Source organism: Cricetulus griseus, chromosome 3, assembly GCF_003668045.3.
Source record: "Cricetulus griseus strain 17A/GY chromosome 3, alternate assembly CriGri-PICRH-1.0, whole genome shotgun sequence".
NCBI lineage: Eukaryota > Metazoa > Chordata > Mammalia > Rodentia > Cricetidae > Cricetulus > Cricetulus griseus.
Genome location: NC_048596.1, coordinates 58,762,222 through 58,786,808, shown reverse-complemented (window position 1 = coordinate 58,786,808; position 24,587 = coordinate 58,762,222). Strand labels below are relative to the sequence as shown.

Genomic DNA, 24,587 nt, shown 5'->3' with positions numbered 1-24,587 from the left:
GCTGGTGAGGGCACCCACCACCCAGGTACCCTCCACCACTCTGGGGACTTTGGCTACCTACACCAAGGAAGATGCTCTCTGTAGTGTCTATACATCCCTGATCTGAATACAGCCTAAGGTTCTGGGGAAGGCAGAAGCCTCCCAACTAGGCGACCTGGGAAGATTCCTGGGGTGCCCAGCCTCCCCTGGAGGTTATACAAGAGCAGAGAGCTGGGAATAAACAGAGGGAAAAAAGAAGACCCAGAGGGAGGGAGAAGAGGGAGGGGAGGAGGGAGAAAAAGAAGGGAGGGAAAGGAATGGGGGAGGGAAGGTGGGAGGGAGACTGAGATAGGGATGAAAACGCCAGAAGAGAAGAAAAGGGCAAGGAGGGGCAGTCAGCCAGGTCAGGGGCAGCTAAGGCCCAGACCTGGGAGGACAGAGCCAGAGGTCAGGGAGAGCAGGACTCAAGAGCAGGGACCAGCAGGCAGGCAGGCAGAGATGGGCAAGAGGCTCTGAGGATGGGGAGGTGACCTGTGGGCCAGGCACCCAGAGTGGAGTGGTGGTCAGAGAGATGGGAAGTGGCAGAAGCTGCCAAGATGGTCTGAGGGGGGCATACCACCATGCTGCCCACAAGCGGGCGTGGAGGTCCAGCCAGGCCCCCACACTGCGGGGCTGGGAGGGTTTCTCTCTGACATTTTTACTAGTCTCGGAAGGAGGAGGAGGTGGTGGAGGTGGAGGAGACCGAGGGGGCGGAGAAGGGGGCTGGGGGACAAAAGGAAAGCAGCTGCTAAGCGTCCTAAGAAAGGAGAGGGGAGAGAGACCCACAGAGACAGGGTCCAGGGACAGTGGAAGGGCCTGGGGCTGCCATCTGGGAGCCAGCTCCAGACCCCTGCCCCCAGGGGCTGTAGGGGCTGAGACAGACAGACATCCTTCAGACACACAGACAGAGGAGACAAGGAAGGGGTGTCAGAGCCAAAGAGTCCAGATAGACTGACAGGGAAGGGGGGCAGGGACAAGAGAGGGACAAGGACACAAAGAGAGGAACGAGAAGGGAGAGGGCAGGGCAGAGGAGAGGAGAGAAAAAGAAAGAAGGAAAAGGGAAGAGAAGAGAAGGAAAGGGAAAGAAGGGAGAGGAGAACAGAGCTTTTGGGCCACAGCACCAGGAGCCTTTGAAGCTGCAGGCGGTGTCCCCAGGGCCAGGGGTCAGGCCAGGTCACCAGCATCGTCGTGGGCAGGCCCGCAGCATGAATGGCCCCGCACTCCTGAGGAGAAATGCTAGCAAACGGGGCCTGGAGAAGCTGCTGAGGTAGGTCCCTCCCGGCCCAGGCACAGTGCCCGCGGTACCCTTGCCGACAGTGGTACCCCCACATCCAGACTGGTAGATATGTGGCCCACAGGCTGTGCTGGACTGCCTATTGCACGTGTTACAAGAGGATACTGAAGTCCAGCACGAAGCCATCATCTTAGCCAGCCAGGCAACTTCGCCTCTTCCTCCCATAGCTCCCTGTGTGTCCCCAGGACCCACAGACAATGCATCCTCAGAATAGTATCCCTGCCCCTGGGAACTAACGAGTGACAATCCCCCCTCTTCTCTTTACAAATGAGATTGGACTCACAGCCATAGGCCCCAGAAACCACTGGCCTGACAGTCCTGGGACTGGGAGGCACTGGAACCATCTGGCCACTGAACCTCAGGCCTTTGAGAGTCCTCACCCAGTCTGTTTTCTCCTATGTAAAGTATGTGTGAGAGAATAGACAAGAGCAGGCCCAGGTTCTGCAAATCTCAGGCACTTCCAATGATTAACTGCTTACTGCTGCCTTCTTAGCTACCTGCTGTGCCCTTCCTCTTCCTCCCTCTTCCAGCTTTCAAGCTCTGCTGCAGTGCCACCTCCTCCGGGAAGCCTGTCATGGTCTCCCTAACCAGGAAGGCTGGGCTCCTCTGCTCATCTGGTGGCCTTGTTCTCTGGCCCACTTCCATAGCTGTTTAAACCTCATGTTCCTGGAGGGTGGGTCTGGTATTGTTTCATATGTCAATGTGTTTTGGTCCTGGCTCTCAGTGGTGAGATAGGGCACAGATGGGGTGGTGGACAGATGCCAGGAGATGGCTACCTCCAAGTCCTGGCACTATCATGGTCCCAGCTGGCAATCAAGGTCTAGCACCAGGGTCTAAGCTGGCCTGTTGGTCACTCTCCACTCTAGCTCTCAGCCAATTCCATATTTTTGCCCCATGCCAGTCTCTCAGGCTCAGGCTCAGCCCAGCCTGCTCAGGGTCCTCATACATGACCACCTCACTCAGGCTAGATATCCCTATCCTGTCCAGGCTGGGACGTACCCTCCTTTGTCACTATCCCTCATGGTGCCCAGTGTCTGGTGAATTTAGGAGCACCTTTGATCAATCTTATCAACTCACCTGTATCATGTGACAAAGAGGAAACTGATCCTAGCAACCTGGTGGCTGTGGGGTGACAGGAAGAGCTGCAAGACCCAGCACCAGGCTGACATCCTACTAACCCAGAGGCAGGGCAATGGGGCCATGAAAGGTATAGACAAGGCAAGACCTTGGGCAAGGGTTAGGGTTGGCACATTCAAAGTTTTGAGCTGAAGAAAGGTGGGAAGAGACCCAGAGACCAAGGCCTACAATGGTTAGCCAGTGGGCAGGACAGGAGGGCAGGTCCCTGGGAGGTCTTAGGAACTCCGATGAAGAGGGAGAGTAGGTCCTTTGTGGGTGAAGATGGAACAGGTCCACATGTATGACATGGGGTGATGCTCGGGGTGGATATTTGCTAAACTGTGCATCTTTGGGAGCCTGGCCCTGCAATGGAACACACCTTTCATGTGCACTGAGTACACACATATGGGCAGACATGTGCATGCTACCATCTAGTACTATGACACACTCCACCCCTGACCCCATCGTGCCCTCTGTCCACATGTCTACAGCATCCAACACTGATTACTTTGCCCAGCCCTGGAGGACAGGTCTCCACCTTGTCTCTTTTGGACAGATGAGGAAAGTAGGCTCAGAGAGGTCAAGTGAGTTGCTCAAGGTCACCCAGCAGGTGACCTTCCTCCTATCGTTCACTGCCTTTGCCTAGATCCTTCCCCAGGAACCCAAGGCTTTCTCACCTCACTTTCTCACCACACATGGTAGCAGAGCCCTGCCAGTCTCCTCTCTGACAAGCTTTAGAGAGGTTGCTGTGTGCCAGCAGAGGCCAAGAGGCAAACTGAATCCAGTGTAAATTCATAAAAAACAATTTTATGGACTAGTAGGAAAATAGATGGCATGCCCCTGAAACTCTCCTAGTCTGAGCCTGGGTGTGAATTAAGGGCTTAACATACTGCTGGCCAGACCCCAGGCTTACTCCTACTCCCTTGTGCTAGGAGTTTGGGTACCCACTTCCTGCCTCAGGGGAGCCAGAGTCCTCCCAGGTCCACCATAGCTCAGGCCAGGGTAAAGGATGGTCACCTGGGCTCTCAGCTGGATACCTGGTTCTTCAGTCCTCAGAGGCCTAGATTTAAGAGCAGCTGGGCTGAGGTAGGAGTACCTTGGGTTGATGCTGGCCTAAGAGAACTGAGCCAGGAGTCACCTTGGCAGGCATCACCAACCAAGCCTCCCTTAGGTGGTGTTAGCCTGTCTCATCAGTCCCAGCACCCATCCGCAGATAGCATGACATCAGTCTATGGCTCCCCTGAGATATAAGACTTTTCAGGAAGGCTCCCACCTACATGTGGTCTGCTAGACCTCTAGGGATCCCAGTGTGGCAGAGGGTAGCAGATGGGACTGGCAGTCTGCTGGGTGGCCCAGTGGGGGGGTAGGGGAAGCCAGGCCTCCAACCACAGTGTCCAGGGAGGCGTGGCTCCATGGGCCCATTGGAGGCCGAGATCCCGAGGGTGGGGTGGCCCCACCCTGGCAGGCCGGGTGGCCGGTGGGCGGCACCCCCGCGGGCCGGGTGGTCTGTCTGCCAGAGCCTGTCCTGCCTGGAGCCTGGCCGAGCCAGCAGCAGGGGGTATAGGGACCAAGTGGCCCAGCCCCCTGGGCAGGGTGTCAGGGCCAGAGCCCAGAGGACTGAGGTTCCGGTTCCAGTCCCAGCCGGTGCGTCAGAGCTGGGTAGATCAGGCGGCAAGCAGCAACCAGGGCGCCAAGGCACCCAGAGACTCACCCGCCCCATGCTTCTGCTGGAGTCAGGAGGGGACACCCTAGGGTCCTTGGGACCCTCGGGATAGCTGCAGGGGCACAGTCCCCAGGGACACTGCTACAGGCTCAGAGCATCTCTCAGAGAACAATGCCAGGATGGACCACCAGGTTTTCCAGAGCACAGGTGGGCACATGGGCTGCAGGTGGGCAAGTGGCTGCAGGTAGGTATAGGGGCTTCAGGTGGTATCTGGGGTTAAAACACATTAGGTGGTTCCATGGGCTGAGAAAGGTTCTCAGGCTCTGGTACCAAGTGAGACCAGATCTGGCCCTCAGCCCATAGATCTGGCTGTGCAGGTTGCTGTCCCAAAGAACAGGAATGTAGCTATGAAGGTCTGCTACTATCCACCAGGGCAGGAGACATGCTAAGGCCAGCTGGTGATGGCACTCAGGGAGATGGAGGGCCTGACCTGGAGATGCTGGTGTCAGGGAAGTCATACATTGGATGCTCCTGAGGGCTTCGAAAGTCCCGTGAGAGCATTTGTCCACCCTACAAGGTAGGAAAGGAGAAATGCAAGAAAGAACAAAGAGGTAGGACAAGAACAAGATGCACGGGCACGGGGGGGGGGTGTCCTAGCCAGAATTGAAGGGAGGGTACCTTCTCTGCTGTCCTCACTTGGCTGACTGGGCAGGGAGTGGTTGGTATTAAAAGGGAAGGATGAAGGTGGTTGTGGGAAGAAGCTTGCAAACCAGCAAGAGCAGTGTAAAGAACAGATGGGAAGATCTGTAGTAATGAGGGGCCAGTGTCCTCCTGAACCAGCATCCCCTGACCTGGGTCCTGTCCCTCAACTCCTGTTGCTGCCTTGTCTCCTTACATTTAGTTCGAAGAGGGTGGGGGGCGGCGGTCGCCCTGTCATGCATTGACCATAGAGGTCCCCCAGGTCTAGGATGCTGCCCTTCTCTCAGCATATGTGATGGGAATACTGTGAGAACCAAATATGGCTGTTCAGTTTAGCTCTAGGTGTTGGCCAGGAAGTGGGCTCAGGGACCAGTGCAGGCCCCACCGGCCTCATCTGATGTGACACCCATAGGGATGTGTGAGTCTCTTGCAACCCATGGAGACTTGCCCTTTCCTACTTTGTGCAGCTGAGAATGCAGAAGCTGGGTTCAGCTTCAATGACCATCCATTCTCAGACTGAAGCTTGAAACAGGCCAACCTGGGATAGACCCCTTCCTCTCCCCAGCACCCCAGGAATAATCAGTCCCTGAGGGCTGGGTAGCACTGAGAGCTCAGATGTGGCTACAGGGCCAGGCAGGGTGTTCTTGGATCACAGAGCAGATAAAATACTGCAAGCAATCAATAGGTACCCATCTCTTCGGCACTTGGGGAGCAGGGAAATTGAGGCACATGGGGGACTCAGGACCAGGCATAGGATGATGGGTTTGGGGAGTAACTTGGCTACATAATGTCACCTGCCATGCATCTGTCCAGGTGGCAGACAAGTTAGACAATGTGTAAACCTGTGACCAGATGAAGGACGAGGCATTTGAGCAGCATCCATTAAGAGAGCCAAAGACAGGCCTTTGGGGGGAGTGGATCTGGGAACAACCAGCCAGGGAGGAAAGAGGAGGGGATGGCAGAGTCTCAAACCAGTGCCAGCCATCATCGCATGTCAGTGAGTATGCCAGAGCCTTGCCTCCTAAGCCCTGTGAGCATTCTGCCAGGGCTGTCTGCTACTGCGAGCCACAGTCTCTCTAAGCCTAGTTCCCATTGGGAGCTTGGTGATGAATGGGCTGGCGAGAAGACATCTCTAAGCAGCAGAGTGTGGGCACCAGGGAAGTCTCATGGCTGCTGTGCAGTTGGTTCTAGCCCCTGTGGCAATTCTGGTCAGTGACATGGAGGATAGAGTGTGCAGAGCCAGTGAAGGGAGAAAGCAAGCTCAGGCCAGCACAAGCCGCTGTCATGACAAGATGCAACAGATGGGAGGTCTAAGCCCTGATGTCCACTTGTAGGCTCTGAGAGTCAGGTGGGCCAGAGATGTTTGAGTTGGGAGTCCCGAATGAGGAAGCTGCCAGCAATGGGCTGACCAGGAAGTACTCATAAGAGGTAGGGTCCCAGACCCAGGGAAAGGGAGGGGCTTATCAGTGGGACAACCAGCTTAGTTCTAGACCGCACTTTGATGGCAGAACCCTAACCCAGCCTCGGAAGGTGTGGGACGGAGGGGACTGCATCATTCCCATTTTCCAGCTTCAAGATATTAAAGAAAGGCCCTGCAGAACCCTTCTGTAGACTCCTATGAGAAAGCCACACCTTCAGGTTGAGGCGCCGAGGGTCTGACACCTTTTCCAAGTGCAGACTTGGGGTCTGCTTGGGTAACTTGGATGGTGAGATGGACAGGTATGGACCACATTTGACTCACCAGGCTCTTCTGAGAACTTTTGTAGTCCTTCAATGAATTGTCATATCACTTTCCTGAGGTATGGAGCCAAGATTCATCCCTTCTTCAACCCCGAGAAAAGAAGATGCTGCCTCCCCTGAGTGTGCATTACTCCCAGGAAGGAGTGTGCAAGTGGGTAGCCTCAGCTTGTGGGGTAAGGGTGGATGGATGGAAGACGGGTACAAGAAACTCCTTCCCACATAGAGCCCTCAGAGGCCAGGGAGCCCCAACAAGGTGATTTAGGATGTGCCTAGACCCAGGGACATAGGGACCGAAGTACATGCCTCTGTACTAAGGACAGGAAGATGGGAGTACCATGGAGGGGAACAAGCTTTGCTGTTGGATACTATAACCTCCCCAGATCCCCCAAACTATGGTTCATTCTAAAGATGTCTCCCAGATGTCTACATATTTATTTGATGCTCTGACCACTAGGCAGCAGCCCCTCCCACCACCATGTCACCAGGGCAGCATGGACAATGATGATACCTTGCCTTAAGTATAACATGTCAATTGCATGTCCCTGTGTGCCTGAGCAACCTGTGGTTGCTTCTACAGCCCTTGATCTACATCAAAGAGTCAGGGCTGGCCCCACAACCCCACTAGGATGCGCTGGGACAGTGGAGAGCTTACCATAGTTGGCACTGGTGGGCCAGGGGAATGCTTAAGAAAGGGGGGGGGTCTGTGTGGAGAAAGGGAGATGTCACCATCTGAGGAACGTAAATGAAACTAGTGAGTATGGGGGCAGTAGAGCAGATAGTAGATACTGGGGTGTTATTGAGCTAGAGCAGATTACCAGGCCTTCAGAGCCAGGGATGGTGGCAGAGGAAGCCTTGGTCTCTCTGATTCCCCTTGCTGGTGGTAAGCTCCAGGAGCAACCTCAGGTTTCCCACCTGTCATGTGCAAAAAATTTGAGGGGCTGCCCTGTTGTGTTCCATAGAACTGAAGAGATACTGGCTGGGTGGGGTTTGGATCCATGAGTCAAGAGAGATCCAGTGGGACAAAGGCAGAGGAGGAAGCCAGGAAGACTCCCAGGGAGCACAGCCTGATGCTGTGGTCTGACAGGCAGGGATGGCCTTCTCTAAGAGGCCTTGGCACTGAATTCCAGGCAGAAGCCACATGGGAAGACTGCAGGTGTGGGGGTTCTGGGTGGAGGCAACTAGATGTCTTCCAATTCAATGTGCTGCCCTGTGAGAAAAGGCAGAATTGGGGGTGGAATATGGCCTGTGGGGACAGCACAGGTTATGATATAGGCACATGGCCTTAGCTGTCACAGGGGAAAGTGGGCAGTTCTAGGTCAGTTCAAGAAGACAGTCCCCCATGAGTCCCGCCAACCCCAGAGCCTTTTTCATTCAAAGGATACCAAGAGTGGCAGCCAGTTGGCCCACCTTGGATGGACAGCACCTCTATCTGGTGGGAAGGAGAGGGCTGGAGTCCACAGCCTCCTCTGAGGCCCTCTGCAGGATGTTTAAATTCTTGGACCCCAGGCTGGTTCTGGTGTCTTATGTAGAGGCCACATGTGTGATGGGGGGGGGGGAGGTGCAGTTCCTTCATTCCTCCTCTCTTCCAACCCCATCCTTGCTCCCCTGGGACATGCACCCGTAGGCTTCCCCCAATTTGCCTCCCCAAAGCCCTCCCACCTGCTAGCTGTCTCCCTTCTTTTCTCCAGGGCAGGAGACAGGTATTCCCATCCTGATTCTACAGTTTCCTCCATGTGACATCCCCTTCCCAGGGCCCTTATGATGGGCTGCCTCAATGACAACAACTTATTGTTGTTGTGCTCTCCCTCGTCTGACTTTTACTCTTAAGGCAGCCAGAGCTTCCTGGCTCTGAGCATCTCCACTCCTGGCCCAGAACCTCCTGCCATTCCCATAGCCCCAGCCAACCAATCTGCATTTTTTAATCTTCCCAAGGTCCACCCCTAGGCTTGGCTACCATGACCCTTCAGAACTATCCCTTGCACAGATTAACACTAACCAAGTCCCAAGAATATGGGCTGCTTGTATGTCCTGAGGAATGGGCAGACCCACTCAGCACAGAATAGAGGGCTTGATTTTTGAAAATGGGAAGCACAGATCCCAGAAGCATGCTTGGCTGTCCAGGTTACATCTGACCAAGGGCCTGGGAATCTAAGCCACTGAGGCTGAGCCTCTGGTATTAACATGGGTGTTTTCCCCTCATCTTCTGAATGCTTATGCTGCCCACAGTAGACAGAACATTGACCTGGGCAGTGCCCCAGGTTGGGGAGACCTGAGAACCAGGAAGCCAGAGGTATTGCAATCCAGCCTTCCCTGTGCCATCTACCCTAACCCTGACCCCTACCCCATTACCTCTGACCTACTCAGGCTGTTTCTGTGGGACCCTTTAGAGACCTCACCCTGGGATGGAGTTTCCTACAGCCATGACTTAGTACTGACTGTCTCCAGGGATCCTCTCACCCCATGCTGCATATCCAGGTCTCATTCAGTACCTCTCTCACCTGAGGCCCAGGTCTTGCTGTACACGCCATGGACACTGGGCTGTTCTGAATGCCACTTCCTGTCCCCCATTCCATCTTGGCCCAGACTTGGCTTCTCCCTCCCACTTTCTTCTGGCCTGCATCCCACTCCCCTATCCTTCCCTGCTAGCTCCCTGAATAGAACCAGAGCTTCCTGGGTGTGGGATCAGCTCATACCTCAAAGGGCCATCCTGTGGGCCACAAAGTCCCTCTGGGGTCTACAGGCTTCTTTGCCATTTGACTTTGTGTCACTCTCCTCTCTGGCATAAAGGTTCCACTCATCCTTCACTACTGGGGGCAAGATCATACCCCTCCCTCATCCAGCTAACTGCAGTGCTTTTCTGGGCAGTGGAGACGTGGTCTTGACAAGTGAAGTATCCCTCTTTGTATACTGGCCCTGACAATAAGAAAAGAGTAACCCTACCATGTCCATGCTCTGCTAGAAAGATGATGGTGGGAGGACTGGACCAGAGCCAGGTGTCTAAGGATGGGGACCAGGTTTCTTTATCCTCACCTTAGCCTCAGGGAGGGAGCTTGTGCTGCCCTGCCTGTCCCGTGTCCACTCACCTACTGACCAGGGGCCCTGCATTCTGAGCTCACTCCACACACCCACCTCCATGCCTCTTTCCAGAGTAGGTGGCAATTGAGTATTTGTTCCTCCACATTTCTCTGTAGATTTTCCATAGAGAATAGGACCCTTGCATCCAACAGCCAATGAGTCCTGCTGACAACAGCTACAAGGTCTGGTGCTCAGAAGTATGGGACATGGGTGTCGGCCTATAGCAATCACTCAAGACTGACCCTTGAGAGGTCTGCACCTATCTTTGGGAATCTGAACCAGGGCTTTCCTTGTCCCTTCTCCCAAGGGCTATGCAGCCACTTTCAGGTCAAGTGAGCCTCTGAGGGGCAGTGTTGTGACCCTGGGGAAGCTACTCCCTTGGAGGCAAGAGACCCTGGTGGTCTCAGAAAGTCAAATCAACCCCTCCTGGTGGCTGGACCCAGGCTCCTCACTACTTCAGTCCTCTGGTACCTAGGAGACAGTGGTGAGAGGGGCCCCTGTAATCTGAAGGAGAAGGTGACCTGGGATATCCTTGCATAATCCCACTACTCAGTCCTCTCTAGAGTCCCCCTGAAGAGTGTAAGAACAGTACAAGTACTGACCTTTGGGCTCAAGCTGGATGGAAGGGGCAGTCACATGGGCAGCCTGCAGAGGGCAGAATTGCAACAGGGACTGAAGCCTGTCAACCTTTTGGAACTATCCTTGGGAGGACAAAGAGGGTGGGCAGCTGGGAGGGTTGGACCCAGGATAAAAGGGTCTATCAGCAGGGTCTAGGCAGCAGGAGGGGGAGCAGGGGTGCAGAGGATGATGTGGAACAAGACACTGAGTAGGGGTACAGGAGACAGGAACAACTGTCTTGAGTTAAAGAGCCCCATTCAGAGTGGGAGCTGGTGGGGGTCTGTACACTCTGGTACACTAGGTGGGGCCCCAGTTCCAGGCCGAGCTCCAACCCCAGCCCCAGCCTGTGGTAAGCCCTGTAACAGTGTGGGCAGGATGTGGGGGGACAGGGCCCCACTCCACAGCCCCTAGGCTGAGCCCTGGGCCCCCCGAGCCAGAACAGACTCAGGAAATGGCCTGATTGCGTTTGTACGGGAACGCCAAATCCCTTGCAGCTGCGCGGGGCCAGGGCCACGGGCGGGGCGGCCATCGCCAGAGTCTTGACAGCTCCGAAGAACGTGCCAAGGGGTCTGGGCCGCTGGCCGGGGGGCGCCTTTCCCAGGCCAGAGGCCCCCACCCCACCCACCCCAGGAGAGCCACCCCCTTCCAGTTCCCAGAACGGAGCCCAGCTGTGGAATAGTGACGGGGTGAGGTCATGGGGAGGGGGCGCATTACTCATTGCTTGAGGCAGGCGGGAGGGAAGAGGCAGGGGAAAGGGGCCCCAGGCCTGCTAAGCCTCAGAACAGGGTCAGGAGCTGGGACAAGCATTTTTCCAGCAAGGGGCTGGAGGGCGATGCTAGTAGACCCCTATCCTGCTCCCCACTGTCTCCAAGACTTTGTCCAGGAAGGGCTAAGTTAGGGTAACTTGGGGGGGTGGGTCCCACAAAAGATGTTCCCAGAAAATACACATTGGCCTCCTGCCAGTCCCAGGCTCAGGCCGGCACCACGTTGTCGGGGTGATGGTTAGAAAAACAGTAAATAGTGAGGCAGGGGCGGCCCCCTGAGAGAGCTTGGGAGGGGATGGGACCTGTTGTTTGTGATCCCCTGTTCCCTACCCTTGCCTGCACATGTTTGAGGGTGACCCTGTGTACTCATGTGTGAGCACGTGCGTGGGAGGGCCTGCGTGGGAGTGCCTACGTGGCCACATGAGATGTGTATGTGTCCTGCACCCTGCTCAGGAGAGAGCTGTGTTTGGGTCCCTGTGCTAGTCCCTATACTTGTTGCAAGCCAAACCCCCGAAGCCCTTTTCCTTGGGCTTTGTGTGTTGGTGACAAGCTGTGGTAGCTTGGATTCTCTGCTCCAAGAGTAAAGTCCCCCAAGGGGTCCTGCACACAAATGTGCTTGCAGGAAAGCTGCACTTGGTAGGATAGGCAAGGTTCTGGTTCCATTCAGAGTGAGACCCCCCTATTCAAGGTATCTATACTCACAGAGCTGAGCTAAGTGAGTCCTGTGCCCCAGTCTCAGGCTTACACTGCCACCCAAGCGTTAGAGTGCTCACACACACACACACACACACACACACACACACACACACACACACACACACGAACTTTACGCATAGGCTCAAAGGTGGGGAAACTGAGGCAAGCAACATCTACAGCCCTCAGAGTATGTTGACACTCAGGCTCCTCAGTTCCCTAAGCCAGGCCACAGTCAGAGGAATCAGGGTATACATGTATGTATACCTATCCTGCATGTACATAGTAGATTCAGAAAGCAAGAACAAACCCACCCCAGGTCTGTCTCAGAACCAAGAATACTTCTTCCCATACATTCTGCCCTGACATTTTTTGGGGGGGCCTCTGGTAAACGTGTGTGCAAGGAGCAACCCCCAGAGCACAGAGCTGTACTTCACCAGGTGGAGAGGGGCCAAAAGCGGCCCCCACATTGGCTGAGGCCATGGAGAAAACCAGGAGGCCCTCGGCATCTGCCTGTGATGGAAGCCAGGTGTAAGGAATTAAGGGGCTTTCTCAGGCTGGAAGTTGAAGGCCCTTCTGAGGCTGAGGCAGGCAGCTCGGCTTGGGGGTTCGAGGTAAGAGCAGGCAGGCAGCTTGCGTGGCTGGAGTCCCATGTGGCTGGCGGGCGGGAGGGAGGTGGGGGGGTGAGGGAGGAGTGAACCTCATCCTGGAGCCTGTGGAGAGGCCTGGCTTTCGTCTGAGAGGCTTAGGGGAGACCTGGAGAGATTAGATCATGTGCTGGCAGGGCTTCCTGGCCAGGGGACTGAGGCCCAGAGGGGAGCGGGCTGTGGGGTCATTCGGCGGACACTGCCCAGGAAGCACAGAGACCCCAGAAGGGAGACATGACTCTGAGCAGCTCAGGCACCTTGGGCCTGGGGCAGAGGAAACTATGGAACAGAGTTCTCGACCCCTCTCAGCTCCAGGCAAGATGGAGGAGCTGTTGGGGGGGGTGTGGAGGTACAGTGGCCAAGGCCTGAGGTCTACTAGACACCAACATGGGTTTGCTCTGTAGGGACTCCAGAACCCCTGGGCTCAGGCCACCCTGATTCCTCTGACTGTGGCCTGGCTTAGGGAACTGAGGAGCCTGAGTGTCAACATACTCTGAGGGCTGTAGATGTTGCTTGCCTCAGTTTCCCCACCTTTGAAACAACCCAGAAAGATCTCTGTGAAGAGGACCCTGGGGTGAGGGTGGGGTGCTCTAAGGTCCCTACGTGCAAGGTAGAGAGAGGAAGGGGCTGGTAGGATGACAGAGAGCCTGACCTGGTAACTACTAGATGTAGTATTACACTTGGACCCTGATTGGTGGCTACTGTCTGCCAACATGCCATTATTAGGAGGCAAGAAGGAAAGTTCCAGATAGAGACTGTAGGGATAACTATCTGACTGGTGACCATGACTAAGACTCTCTCTGGACTCCCTGTCACCTTTCCCAAAGTCCTTCTTGATCCCCTCATGGAACAAGGTAACTGGTCTAGTATAGGAAGCAGCCAGCCCCAACACTGGGTTGCCTGAAGCCTATGTGGACATCAATATCTCCTCCCTCCCACCTGTATGTAAAGAGCCCTGGGATTAACCCTTAGCCAGAGGCATTTTCACAACTGGTTTGCATAGCCTTCATCTTAGAGTAAACAGGCCTGTAGACTGATCCAGGGGTTTACCCTTCCTGCCAACAGCAGGGCTTGTCCATTACCCTGGCCATCTCACTCATGGCATGACTATCTGTCATGCAGCATGATTGTCTCTCTGTGTCTGCCCCTCCAGGCTCACAACTCAGTGGAGAGAAGAAGACAAAGAAGAGGCTGCCCGTGAGCAGCGCCAACGGGAGCGAGAGAGGCAGCTGCAGGACCAGGACCAAGACAAAGTTGAAGATGAAGGAGATCATTCTCTGGAACAGCCAGAACAGCAGGCACTGTAGGCTGCTGGGTCTTAGACCCCTATTTACTGCCACCTAAGACCTGGGCAGAAGTACATACTGGGGATAAGGCCTTAGACTTGGAGCCACAGTGTAGGAATTAGAGGAAGGGACTAGCTCATGGGACAAAGGTCATTGCAGTCTCCAGTAAACACCATCTGTGGGATGCTGGACTAGCCAGAGGGTCCGCAAAGTTATGTGAGGCCCTTCCCTCCCAACCAGCCTCCAGAGGCCCTGACTCAGGATCTGGACACCCTGAACGGCTCCAGCCTTGGCTTGGACTGGTGCTGACCCCAGCCATGAGGCCCTGGCCCCCGAGCCCCCCGCCCAAACTCCTGGCTGCCGGTGACTCACGGAGGCCACGTCCAAGTTGGCGGCCACGGGCCGGCTCGTTTCCTCCTCGGGCCCAGGAGGCCTCCGCGGCTGGGCTGGGCTGTTTTTCCAATAACTCTCCCCTTCCTCCTGGCCCTGTTTTGTTCCATTTTCTCGGAGTCAGCAGCTTTGGGCGGGGTGGGGTGCTGCAGGGGTCATGGCCTCTCAGTCAGGTCTTCAGTTACTGGGTCCTTGCTAGCCCCCAACCCCTTCTTGCCCAGTAGCTTACCCTGATGCTTGAGAAAGGCTGTGAGGACTAGCCCGAGGACCACAGCAGCCTCAAGGAACCCTAGAAGGATTGGGACAAGGCAGAAACCTCTCTTGTACAGTCCTAGACAGAAGAAGGAAGCAGAACCATGCTTTGGGGGAGCCTTAGATTGATGAAGGAAGTACAGCTTCTGCCCTCAGGGAACTCTAGACTGTTAAAGCATAGCCTTGTCTTCAGGGAGCCCCGGCTTGAGAGAAGAGACAAAGCTATGTTCTTGGAGAGACCTAGACTGATGGGGAATGAATATCTCTGCATTCAGAGAGCCCTAAACTAATGTGATCAGGATAGCCTGGCCTTCAAGGAGCCCTAGACTGATGGGGGAGGCATAGCCCTACTCTCAGAGAACCTTCTACTGAAGAAGGAGGCATACCTCTGCTCTTGAGGAGTCATAGACTAATGAGGGAGGCATAGGCTGGCTCTCAAGGAGCACTAGACTGATGGTGGAGCCAAAGCTCTGCCTTCAGGGAGCCCTAGACTGATGGTAGAGACTAGTTCTATTCTCTGGGAGGCATAGACTGAAGAAGGAGGCATATCTCTGTTCTCTGGGAGCCCTAGACTGATGGTAGAGCCATAGCTCTATCCTCTGTGTGCCCTAGACTGATGGTAGAGGCATAGCCCTTTCTTCGGGAAGCCCTAGACTAATGGTGGAGACATAACTTTACCCTCAGGGAGTCCTAGACTGATGGGAGAGACCTATCTCAGTCCTCAGGGGGTCCTAGACTGATAGTGGAGCCATAGCTCTGTCATCATGGAACCCTAGACTGATGGTAGAGCCATAGCTTGTCATCATGGAACCCTAGACTGATGGTGGGGCCATAGCTCTGTCATCATGGAACCCTAGACTGATGGTAGAGCCATAGCTCTGTCATCATGGAACCCTAGACTGATGGGTGAGCCATAGCTTTGGCCTCAAGGAGCCCTAGGCTGACAGGGAAAGCACAATTCTGTTCTCAGGAAGCTGTAGGCTGCTAGGGAAGGCACAGACTACCCTGGGTGATTCTCTGACCACAAGGAGACAGAAACCAGCTATGGAGAGCCACCTCTGAAGCAGATGGTGGCTCACTCTGGGAGTCAGGGTCTAAGGGAAGAGACAAGGAAAGGAACATAGGCTGTAGCATGTCTTTTCCTAACCCCTTTTCTCCTGTTCTTTCAGCCTCAGTCTAAAGTCCTCTGAACTGGATGAAGATGAGGGTTTTGGTGACTGGTCCCAAAAGATGGAGCAACGGCAGCAATGCTGGGAGAATGAGGGGACTGCAGAGGGTACTGAGCCCTCTCAAAATGAGAGTCCAGAAGAGACGCAGGCAGAGGACAGGCAAGTGTGGACCAGGCTGGACAAAGCACTGGCTTTCTCTGACTCTAGCCTGGGCCTGGACAATTTCTTTCTGTCTGTCCTTCCCCAAAAGCCTCCCAAAGTGCTCAGAGGGTGTGAAGTGGATAGGGAGGTAAGAAGAAAATGAGATAGATGGACGGATGGACAGTGAGGGGGCTACAGGGAGAGAGCAATGAGGATATTGCATTCCTGGGTTCCCCAGGGCTGGGGGCCCCATCCTGACCAGCTGTGGCCCACTGGGGTGGGGGGCTGCCACATCAGCACACAGCTGCAGCCCACTTACGTAATGTAGGCGCTGCAGCCCACGCCCGCCCGCCCTCCCCAGGCTGGCTGAGCTCCATTCCCACGAAGGGGAGCAGGTACTTCCAGATGTGTGCCTGTGAGGCGGCCCAGGGGACACGCTTACCAGATGTGTGGACGTGTATGCCTGTCTAAATCAGGACGAATGGGGCCCAAAGCCCCCTTGGGTCTGGAGATGAGGGATTGCTGATGAGGTCTCACCTTGCCTTCCCCCCAGTTCAAGGCCAGGTGTGAGGATAAGTCTGCCTTTCCCATCAGGACTCAGCAGTGAGGGTCTCCAACCCTGCAAAAGAGATCCAAAATTGGGGACCAGGGCCCCATTGCCTTGAGTGGGCTGGAGCCAAAGGCTGAGCTGTCTTTCTCAGTGATCCAGCTCCTCCTGGCCCCTGGGAGGCCCCTGGGCCAGCAAGAGCAACTGCTCAGCTCAGCTCTTTCTCATTTAATGAACATCAGTTTCAATCACCCTCTGCATTCCAAAAGCCCCCTGTTTTTCTGGGGCTATGGTTCTGAGCCTGCCCGTTGCCAGCTATCCTGGGTCTGCCTATCACCAGCCTCAGTTTCCCCTTATGTGCCTCTGTGCTTTGTGCATATTCTGGGTTTCTAGGCAGGCAGCTACAGCCCTGCTGCCTTTAGAGCACTCCCTTCTCCTGCTCAACAGCAGGGGGCACTTTTGATCTTCCAGCAGAGCTCTGGCGATGCAGCCTCCACCCTCCCTTCAAACCGTGGCTGCCTAGCCTGCCAGCTCCTGAAAGGCCCCTCTGTGTGGCTGCTGCTGGCTCCCACCCCAGCCCACCTTGGGCGGTGGGTTTAGGTTTTGGCTGGCACGTACACCAAGGGACCTGACATCATGGAAAATACAAGAATTTACTATCTTCTCCAGGTTCAGAGCCACTCAAATGCAGAGTCATGCCTGGCTGCCCATTGGCAAGCTGTCCCTCCCAAAGCCCCTCGCCTCAGAAATACAGTCCCTTCCCTGGCTTCTTCCACCCACCGACCCAGCACCCCCAAACACTCTGGGCCTGGGCCCCCAGTGGCCTCTCCTCAATGATACGTTTTGCAGACCCATTTGCCTCTATATGAGCAGGCCAAAAACCCCCAGAAGCTGGACTTGCCAGGATAAAGGGCTGCAAGAGGTGTCCAGCTTCATTCAGCACTTGGGTGGCCCTGTACAGTGAGGAGTGGGCAGTAGCTAATGTCTTTACAAGAACCTTCTAGGGCCTCTTTGGCACAGAGGCCTTAGGACAGTGCTGGTGTTGAACAAAGCCCTACATATCCTTCTATAAAAGTGCTATGGCTGGACCTATGAGATGTGTGCTGTGTGCTGTAAGATGCTCAGGGGTTAAAGGTGCTTGAGTTAGAGGCCCACAACCTACATGGAGGAAGAAGAGCTCTGACTCCAAGATGTCCTCTGAAACACCCCTGTCTCTTTAAATAAATAAATAAATAAATAAATGGTTGGTTAAACACACACACACACACACACACACACACACACACACACACACACACACACACAATGTTTTTTAATCGATGGGGTCTTAAGACTGGACTGACCCCATTTTACAGATGACACACCTGAGGCTTGGAACTAGAATTAGCCTAGAACCAAGCAACAAATGGTCCTTCACAATTGACTCTGTCTCCCTTTTCTCCCACAGGTCTCAACAAGTCAAAGTCCACCTGGAAGAGTTAAACCTGAGCCAGGAGGAGCCCAGTCCAGAGGATACTGTTGGGAGTTGTGAGGAGGCAGAAGAGGTAAGAGGTGAGGGCTCCCCCAGGGGCTGGGTCTGTGGTACTCCATAGTTGCTGTGGTCTCAGAATGACCTAGAAGAGATATCACTCACAACACTGTACTTGAGTCCTTCCAGGACACATTTTTGGAGGGTGGTAAAGTTGGTGACCCTCTGGGCAAGTTCCTCCTCCATGACCAAGAGACTCTTCCCAGCAGTCGGGGATTCCAGAGCTGTAGCATGTCAGGGCCAGAGCAGGCCTGAGGCCCCGGAGGGGAAGACCGCTGCTCCAACAGGCCCTGGGTGGGGCAGGAGGGTGCAGGGAGGGGTCATCTAAGCTGCCTGTGTTTCTTATCCGTAGAACCTGGCAAGTCATCAGGCCAGGACCCCCAGTCCTTTGGCCTTGGAAGAGACTGTTGAACCGAGTTCACCTCCCCTAAGCCCCACCACCACAGTAGGTGAAGCCTGAGCACTCCCTTTCTCCCTCCTTGTGTCCACTGTTCATGCTCTCTTCATCCCCTGCTGCACTGGTAAACCCCTGTGATATGGAAATGGGGTTGGGTCAGTGGGTAGACTCACTGGGGGAAGGATCGTGGACCTTGTGTGGTTATTCATGACCCAACCTCTGCACACTCCACAGCTGGCTGACAGGACCGAGTCCCTGAATCGTTCCATAAAGAAGAGGTGTGTCTATCTGATTTCTGGCATTTTCAAAGACACAGTGGGATAGCAGTGTGGGTTGAGATCAGGTGGTGCCCGGGAAAGCACCCTGGGTGGGCTGGGAGGACTTTGGAAAGGAACATAAGGCTTATCCTTTCTTCTACCCCCCAGCAACAGTGTGAAGAAGTCCCAACCAACCTTGCCCATTTCCACAATTGATGAGCGCCTGCAGCAGTATACCCAGGCCACTGAGGTGAAGTATACTCAGTTCTCTGAGGCCAAGCCTCCTCTTTAATAAGCCATTATCCATCACCCTAATGCCCATCACCCAAGCTGTTCTCTTCATCTCATAATGCCTCTCTCTACTCAACCAGTGTCTTTCTATCAACTCACATTGCCTCTTCTACCAACCCTAGGTCTGTCACATTACAACAGGCATGCCTCTGTCCTGTCACACGCCCCATTCAACCAGTGCCCCTCCACCATATAACACACCCTCATGCAGCCAATACTCCCCCAGTCTAACAAAGTCCACTTACTTAAACAACTTCCCTCCATCTAACCTATACCCCTCCATCAGCACCACTTTTCATTTTATACCCCTCCACCTAACCAACATCCCTCCATCCAACTAGTGTCTTTCTAATTAGTACCCCTCCACCCAGTATCTGTCAACTCAACTAGCACTTCTCCATCCAACCACCTATTGCCTCTATTCAGGCAAGATTCCTCTATATACTCTTCCTCCTTCATCAAACCTTCAGAATTGGGTGTAGCTCATGGGGCACCAAAATGAAGGATAGGACATCTATCCAGAATCCCTACCTCCATCAAGCACAAAGACAAACAAGGGCTGCTGATGTCCACCATGGTGACTGTTTTGCGGTTCTGTCTCCTCTGCAGTCTGCTGGCCGGACTCCCAAGCTGTCCCGACAACCCTCCATAGAGCTGCCCAGCATGGCTGTGGCCAGTACCAAGACTCGTTGGGAGACAGGAGAGGTACAGACTCAGTCTGCCTCCAAGACACCCTCCTGTCAGGTAAGATTCCTTCCCAGGCAGGCAAACTGGGAAGGCTGAGCATGGGAAATTGGCTATCATGGGGTGGGGTGGGGTGGGGTGGGGTGGGGATGCCCTTTGGAAAAGCAAACCTGGGATAGCCAAGGTGAAGTGTGGATGGGATAGGCTTCAAGACTCAAGGAAAAATCCATGTTGTCCTGATAAACAGGCAGTATGACTCTCCTTTCGTCCCTGCCAAAAGTGTGGTGGGTAGGTACTCCACCTTCCTGCCAGAGAATACCAGGCAGAAGAAAAGGCCCCTTAGCCATTATCTGTCCTGTGACACACCCTACCCTGTGTCTGCCCCCAGGATATTGTAGCTGGAGACATGAGCAAGAAAAGCCTGTGGGAGCAGAAAGGAAGCTCCAAGATCTCATCCACCATCAAGGTAGGTAGGTCTGTAGGTGCTAGGCATAGCCTAGTAATGAACAAAGATGGCTGCTACTGCATCCCACCCTAAAAGACATTCCTGGAGGCAGCAGCATCCCCCTGCTATAGCTATCTCTTTGACGCTTAGTCTCACCTAACAGAGCACCCCATCTGGAAAGAGGTACAAGTTTGTGGCCACTGGACATGGGAAGTATGAGAAAGTGCTCGTGGATGAGGGCTCAGCACCTTAGATCATGGATGTATCTTGGTGAGTCAAAGGACCAGAGCATGACAAAACGGGTCCTCCGGGGAACATACATAGATGAGCCATAACTCAGGTCTTGAGGGCTGGAGACCTAGCCTTAGATTTGTCATATCTCCTGTCTGTCTTCCTGATTCTCTGAAGCCTGGAATTCTGTCCCCTCAAGCAGGATCATGTTGGCCCAGTACTGTTCCCATTTAGGAACTCCTACCATATCCAGGGGGCTCATCATAGTGTGGGCCGACCCTGGAGAAACTGAGTGTGGCAAAGCTTCCAAAAGTGTGGATTATCATACATACAGTAAAGAAGGTGGGACCTTGGCTTGCCCCCTGCCCAGCTGAAGGCCCCTAGGGACTCTGATATTCTCCCCAACCCATGGAGAACACAGAGTTGATGCCTGCATAGATATACATACATTTATTGGTGGCTCTATCCACAGCAATAGTATCCATCATATCCAGGTGGGACTGGCAGCCTAACCCCTGCTGAATCCTGTTATGGTAGCTGTGACATGAAGCCTCTCCTTGCTCCTTTGGGTCTTTCCTCTCACAGCTGATGTTCTATCAGAGTTGGGCAGCTGTTAGGAAAGGTGTCCCTCTAGTGCCTGGCCCCTGCCTCTTTATAGCCCTCTGGCTTGACCAACTGTTGAAACTTGGTTGTGATTTGCACTTAGCCCTGCCTTAGTGTAGTCCTACCCAGTAAGCCTTACTGGCAGGAAATCAGAAGAAACACACAGGGCATCCTTTCTCCACTGCCCAATTGTTTGGACCTCTGAATACCCCTCATCCAAACCAGCTTGTACTGGGCCTAGAGCCCAGGGAGCCCAGGGCCTCCATGAGCCCTGGTCCTAAGGTCAGGCTCCCACCATCCATGAACATTCTCCAACCTTCATTCTCCTCCAAAACCTCAAACTGCCTCCAGCCACATGCTCCTGGCTTCATTCTTCTCTCTCACTTGTCATTTTTGCTCCCACCAACTCATCTGTGTCCATCCAATAGGCTCCTTTTAGCAGCCATGGCCATGCACCATTCTGACCCATTGTGTTCACTTGTGAGGACTGAGGCCCTCTCTCTGTATCCTCAGCCTCAGTCAGTCTCTGTCCACCCCAGTCCAGAGTCCCAGAAGCTACTCTGGTTACATCACTTGAGCCTCCAACCTGCTGCTGTCCGGTTGAAGTTCTTGGGCTGGGAATGCAGCTCCAGGATAGGGTTCAGGGTAGGAGGGGGGCGGACAGCCTCCTGTAGCTTCCGGGCATTGAAACGAGGTCGGCATAGAAAAGGCAGGTGGCTGAGGCAGGCCAGGGGGTGCCCCCCATCTCCAAGCCTCACAGGGTGGCTTCTATGGGACTCAGCCAGTGACATGCGGTATAGCACTGCATCCCACATCCTAGAGGCCCTGGAAGCAGGTGGCTGTGGGCCCACAGGAGCTGAAGCCTCTGGTTGCGTGGGTTCTAGGCTCAGCCCCGACTCTGGAAATGCAGGCTTCTCTGCCTCCTCCATCAGCTGCTTCTTTAGGCGTGTCCAGCCACTCAGGCAGGGCTTGGGTGCAACTTTGGGAACAGGGCATGGGTAGAGGCCCGAGGGGCCTGAGGCTTCTGGGAGACTGGATACATGCTTGGGCTCCATAGCATGGCTGGCTGTGGGCAGCTCCTCTAGGGGCTCTGCTTCAGGAGCTGCAGGAGCTGGGCTATAAGGTGAGGGTCCAGATGAGCGGTAGGTAGGGGCTATGGGTACCACCACCCTAGCACCAGCCTCTCTAGACACTGAGGCCTGAAAGCTGGGTGTTGGCCTTGTTATAGGGGGTTCCTCGGGCCCAGGACTGACTGCCTGCACCCCGGTGGGCAGTGGGCGTATATGTGCTACTGGGATGAGAGGCTGGGTGCTAGCAGTGCAAAGGTTTTTATCCCCATCCAGGGCCATCCTTGGGGACTCAGAAGTCCCAGTATGTGAGGATGGGGATAGCCGGATATGCACTTGGGTGATGTGGGTACCACCTGCAGTAGGGGCAGATACATGGGCAAAGCCACTGCGGAGCCAGGCAGTTTCTGGGGTTGGGGCTTCAAGCCTAGGAGGTGCCTTGAAATGAGTTGCCAGACATCTTTGCTGAGGAAGGCTGAAAGAGAAAGTGGACTTCTGCAGGGGTGAGGCCACATGGTGAATAATGGGGGTATGTGGGGAGCGGGGTAGGGGGACCACTGTGTGAGGGGCCTCAGCAGGATACTGAACTGTGGTCTCCAGGTCATGACTGGCCTCACTCACGGGAGACAGGGAGGTACGGAAGGCCCCAGGTGGGGTGGGGGTCATTCCCACCATCTTCTTCCGAGCAGCTTTCCTCAGTAGCTTCTGAAGTCTCTGGTTGTCTTTTCCCGGTTTGGGCAGCAAGGGTGGTGGTGGCCCAGGGTGGGCCTCAGATCTTGGGCCACCTGCTGCTGGAGGCATCGACACAACTGAAATGAGCATTCCTGGTCTGGATAGAGGGGAGAAACAGTGGTCAGGCTGGCCCCCTCTCCTGCCCACAGGATGGGCTGGGTGTTTTCCTAGTTTATGAGGAAGTGGGAGAATGTGCAGACTCAGCTCTTAGAAGCCTACTTCCCAGGCTCCCCCAAAACTGCAAAGTACCTTCTAACCTTATGCACTAGTCACTGTGGCTTCATCATACCCTGGTATGGAGGTGAACTTATAGTGACTCCAGGTCACTTGGTGGGTGACAAGGGCTAGAACCTGCCTTCAGGGCTCAGTCCTCTGCGATAGCCCAGCACAAAGCTGACCCTATCTGCATGTACCAACTTGGACCCAGATCTAGAGTAGCGCAGGATGGGAACAGAGACCCACTGATGAACTGCAAGCAAACTGCTTGTGCCTGGCCAGCTGCCGGACAGTGGTAGAGGGCAGGCTGCCTGCCGACACGTGAAGGGCGCCATGCCGTCGCCAGCCTGACCACAGGCACGTCCGTGTGCTTTGAGACAGTGGTGAGGGGTGGCAGCCAAAAGGCTCAGGCAAGCTGAGGCTGTATCCTTAGAGGTAGATTGGCCGGAAGATGGGACCAGTTTTCGCTGAGCTATGCTGAATGGGATATCCCCACAGCCCTCCTGCCAAGGGTGGTCCTAGCCAAGCTGTCTGTCTTGGTTTCTGGGCGCCACGTGTTTGCAAGGACATTGACAAATGGCATCTGGGCTGAACTACTGGCAGCCATATGGTTTGGGGCAGAAGGAGGCCTATGACTGCTGCAGTAGGAGTTGGCTCTGCTGAAGCAAGAACAAACACTGGCAGGGAGGCTGGCGGGGTCTTTCCACACTTGCTCCCAGCTTCTGGGTTACCTTTAGGAAAATGGGACTTGAGAATTGGGGCATCTTTGGATTTGGTTAAAAGGGGCCTACTCAATGAGTAGCCAGTATTCCTTCTGAGCCAGCCTAGGCCCAGAATAGACTCCATCCTGAGAGCAGGTCTCCCACGTGACTGACCACTGTAAGCAGGAGCTTCCCCAGATAAGAATGGATGTGGTGAGGGCTGATGGCCACTAGGAAGGTAGGGTCATGAAGAGAGGCAGGCCATGCCTTTCCTTCCTAATTCACCCTATGCCTTTGCCTATGTTGCCAGGAGAGACTCCACTCAGATGCCACTCCCAGCCCTGACCAAGAAGTCGCTTCCTGTTGCCAGTCTGGCCTGCTCTGGAGCCTCCAACAGCCCAACTGCCACCTCCCCTCCTCTTGCTCCTGGACCCTCTATCTTCTATGCCCTCTCATTCTTTGACTGACCACCCCCCCAACTCTGCCTCTCATCATCAGCTAAAGGAACCACTCCCTAGAGGAGCCAAGAGCTCCCAAAGAAGAATGGAGGAGAGAAGGCCAGTATCTCAATCAGATCCAAGGGGTACCTGTCCCCATGCTGAATGTTCAGGACTCTTAGTCCTGTTCTTCCCTGTTTGCAGATCCCCCATTTTATGTAATAAAGCACCTTGAGTGGCCCCATGCAGTGGCTCTCCTGTGCTCACTAACAGGGAACCTGGGTGGTCAGAACAGAAAGTGCCACATCTGTTGGCCACCCCACACTGCATAGCATACATCATCTCTGCAGGCAATTCTGTCTTGTCCTATGGCCTTGCAGTGTGTTATGGTCCAGGATCTTAGGTATGGGGTGACCCAAGTTGAGGTATCAACAATGGATGTGGCTTAACTCCTCTTCCAGAACATTGGTGACACTTCCTTGCCTGAATAAAAATAAACCTACTAGCACCTGAACGAGAGCATTTCAGTCTGTTCCTGGTAGTGTCCACTAAGGACAAGTACTGCCACCAGGCATTCCCCATCTCAGTACCTGAGGGTGTTCTCTGAAGGTGTGATGGATGAACAGATAGATGGAAGGATTATTGGGTGGATAGGCAGTTAGGTGGATGGGTAGCTGATGGATGGATGAATGGATGGACTGATAGGTGGATTTATGGTAAATGAATGGATGAGAAGACAGATGGAGGGGCAGAAGGGTGAATGATTGATGGATTATTAGATACCTGAATGGGTAGGTAGATGGGTGAATGATGGATGGGTGATAGACAGATAGACAGGTGACAGAAGAGTGGGTGGGCTCATGGGTAAGTGGATGGATTGATGGAT

At 54.4% G+C, this 24,587-nt stretch overlaps 1 protein-coding gene across 1 annotated transcript; it reads left to right on the top strand.

Annotated features, from left to right (window-relative positions):
• Positions 1-750: 750 nt before the first annotated feature.
• On the top strand, positions 751-24,215 carry Lsp1 (lymphocyte specific protein 1). Its single transcript, XM_027408895.2, has 11 exons — positions 751-1,285; positions 13,481-13,630; positions 15,425-15,583; positions 17,560-17,656; positions 17,993-18,085; positions 18,272-18,315; positions 18,463-18,544; positions 19,195-19,329; positions 19,658-19,735; positions 19,878-19,984; positions 23,575-24,215. The coding sequence occupies exons 1-10, from the start codon at positions 1,224-1,226 to the stop codon at positions 19,965-19,967; spliced, it is 990 nt and encodes a 329-aa protein (XP_027264696.1). The 5' UTR covers positions 751-1,223; the 3' UTR covers positions 19,968-19,984; positions 23,575-24,215.
• The last annotated feature ends 372 nt before the right edge of the window (positions 24,216-24,587 follow it).

Excerpts from the sequence above, each read along its gene's own strand:
- Lsp1 (XM_027408895.2), top strand. The coding sequence starts at position 1,224 with ATGAATGGCCCCGCACTCCTGAGGAGAAATGCTAGCAAACGGGGCCTG. Across the intron at positions 15,584-17,559 it reads GAGACGCAGGCAGAGGACAG|GTCTCAACAAGTCAAAGTCC; the intron begins GCAAGTGTGGAC and ends TTTCTCCCACAG. Across the intron at positions 17,657-17,992 it reads GTTGTGAGGAGGCAGAAGAG|AACCTGGCAAGTCATCAGGC; the intron begins GTAAGAGGTGAG and ends TCTTATCCGTAG.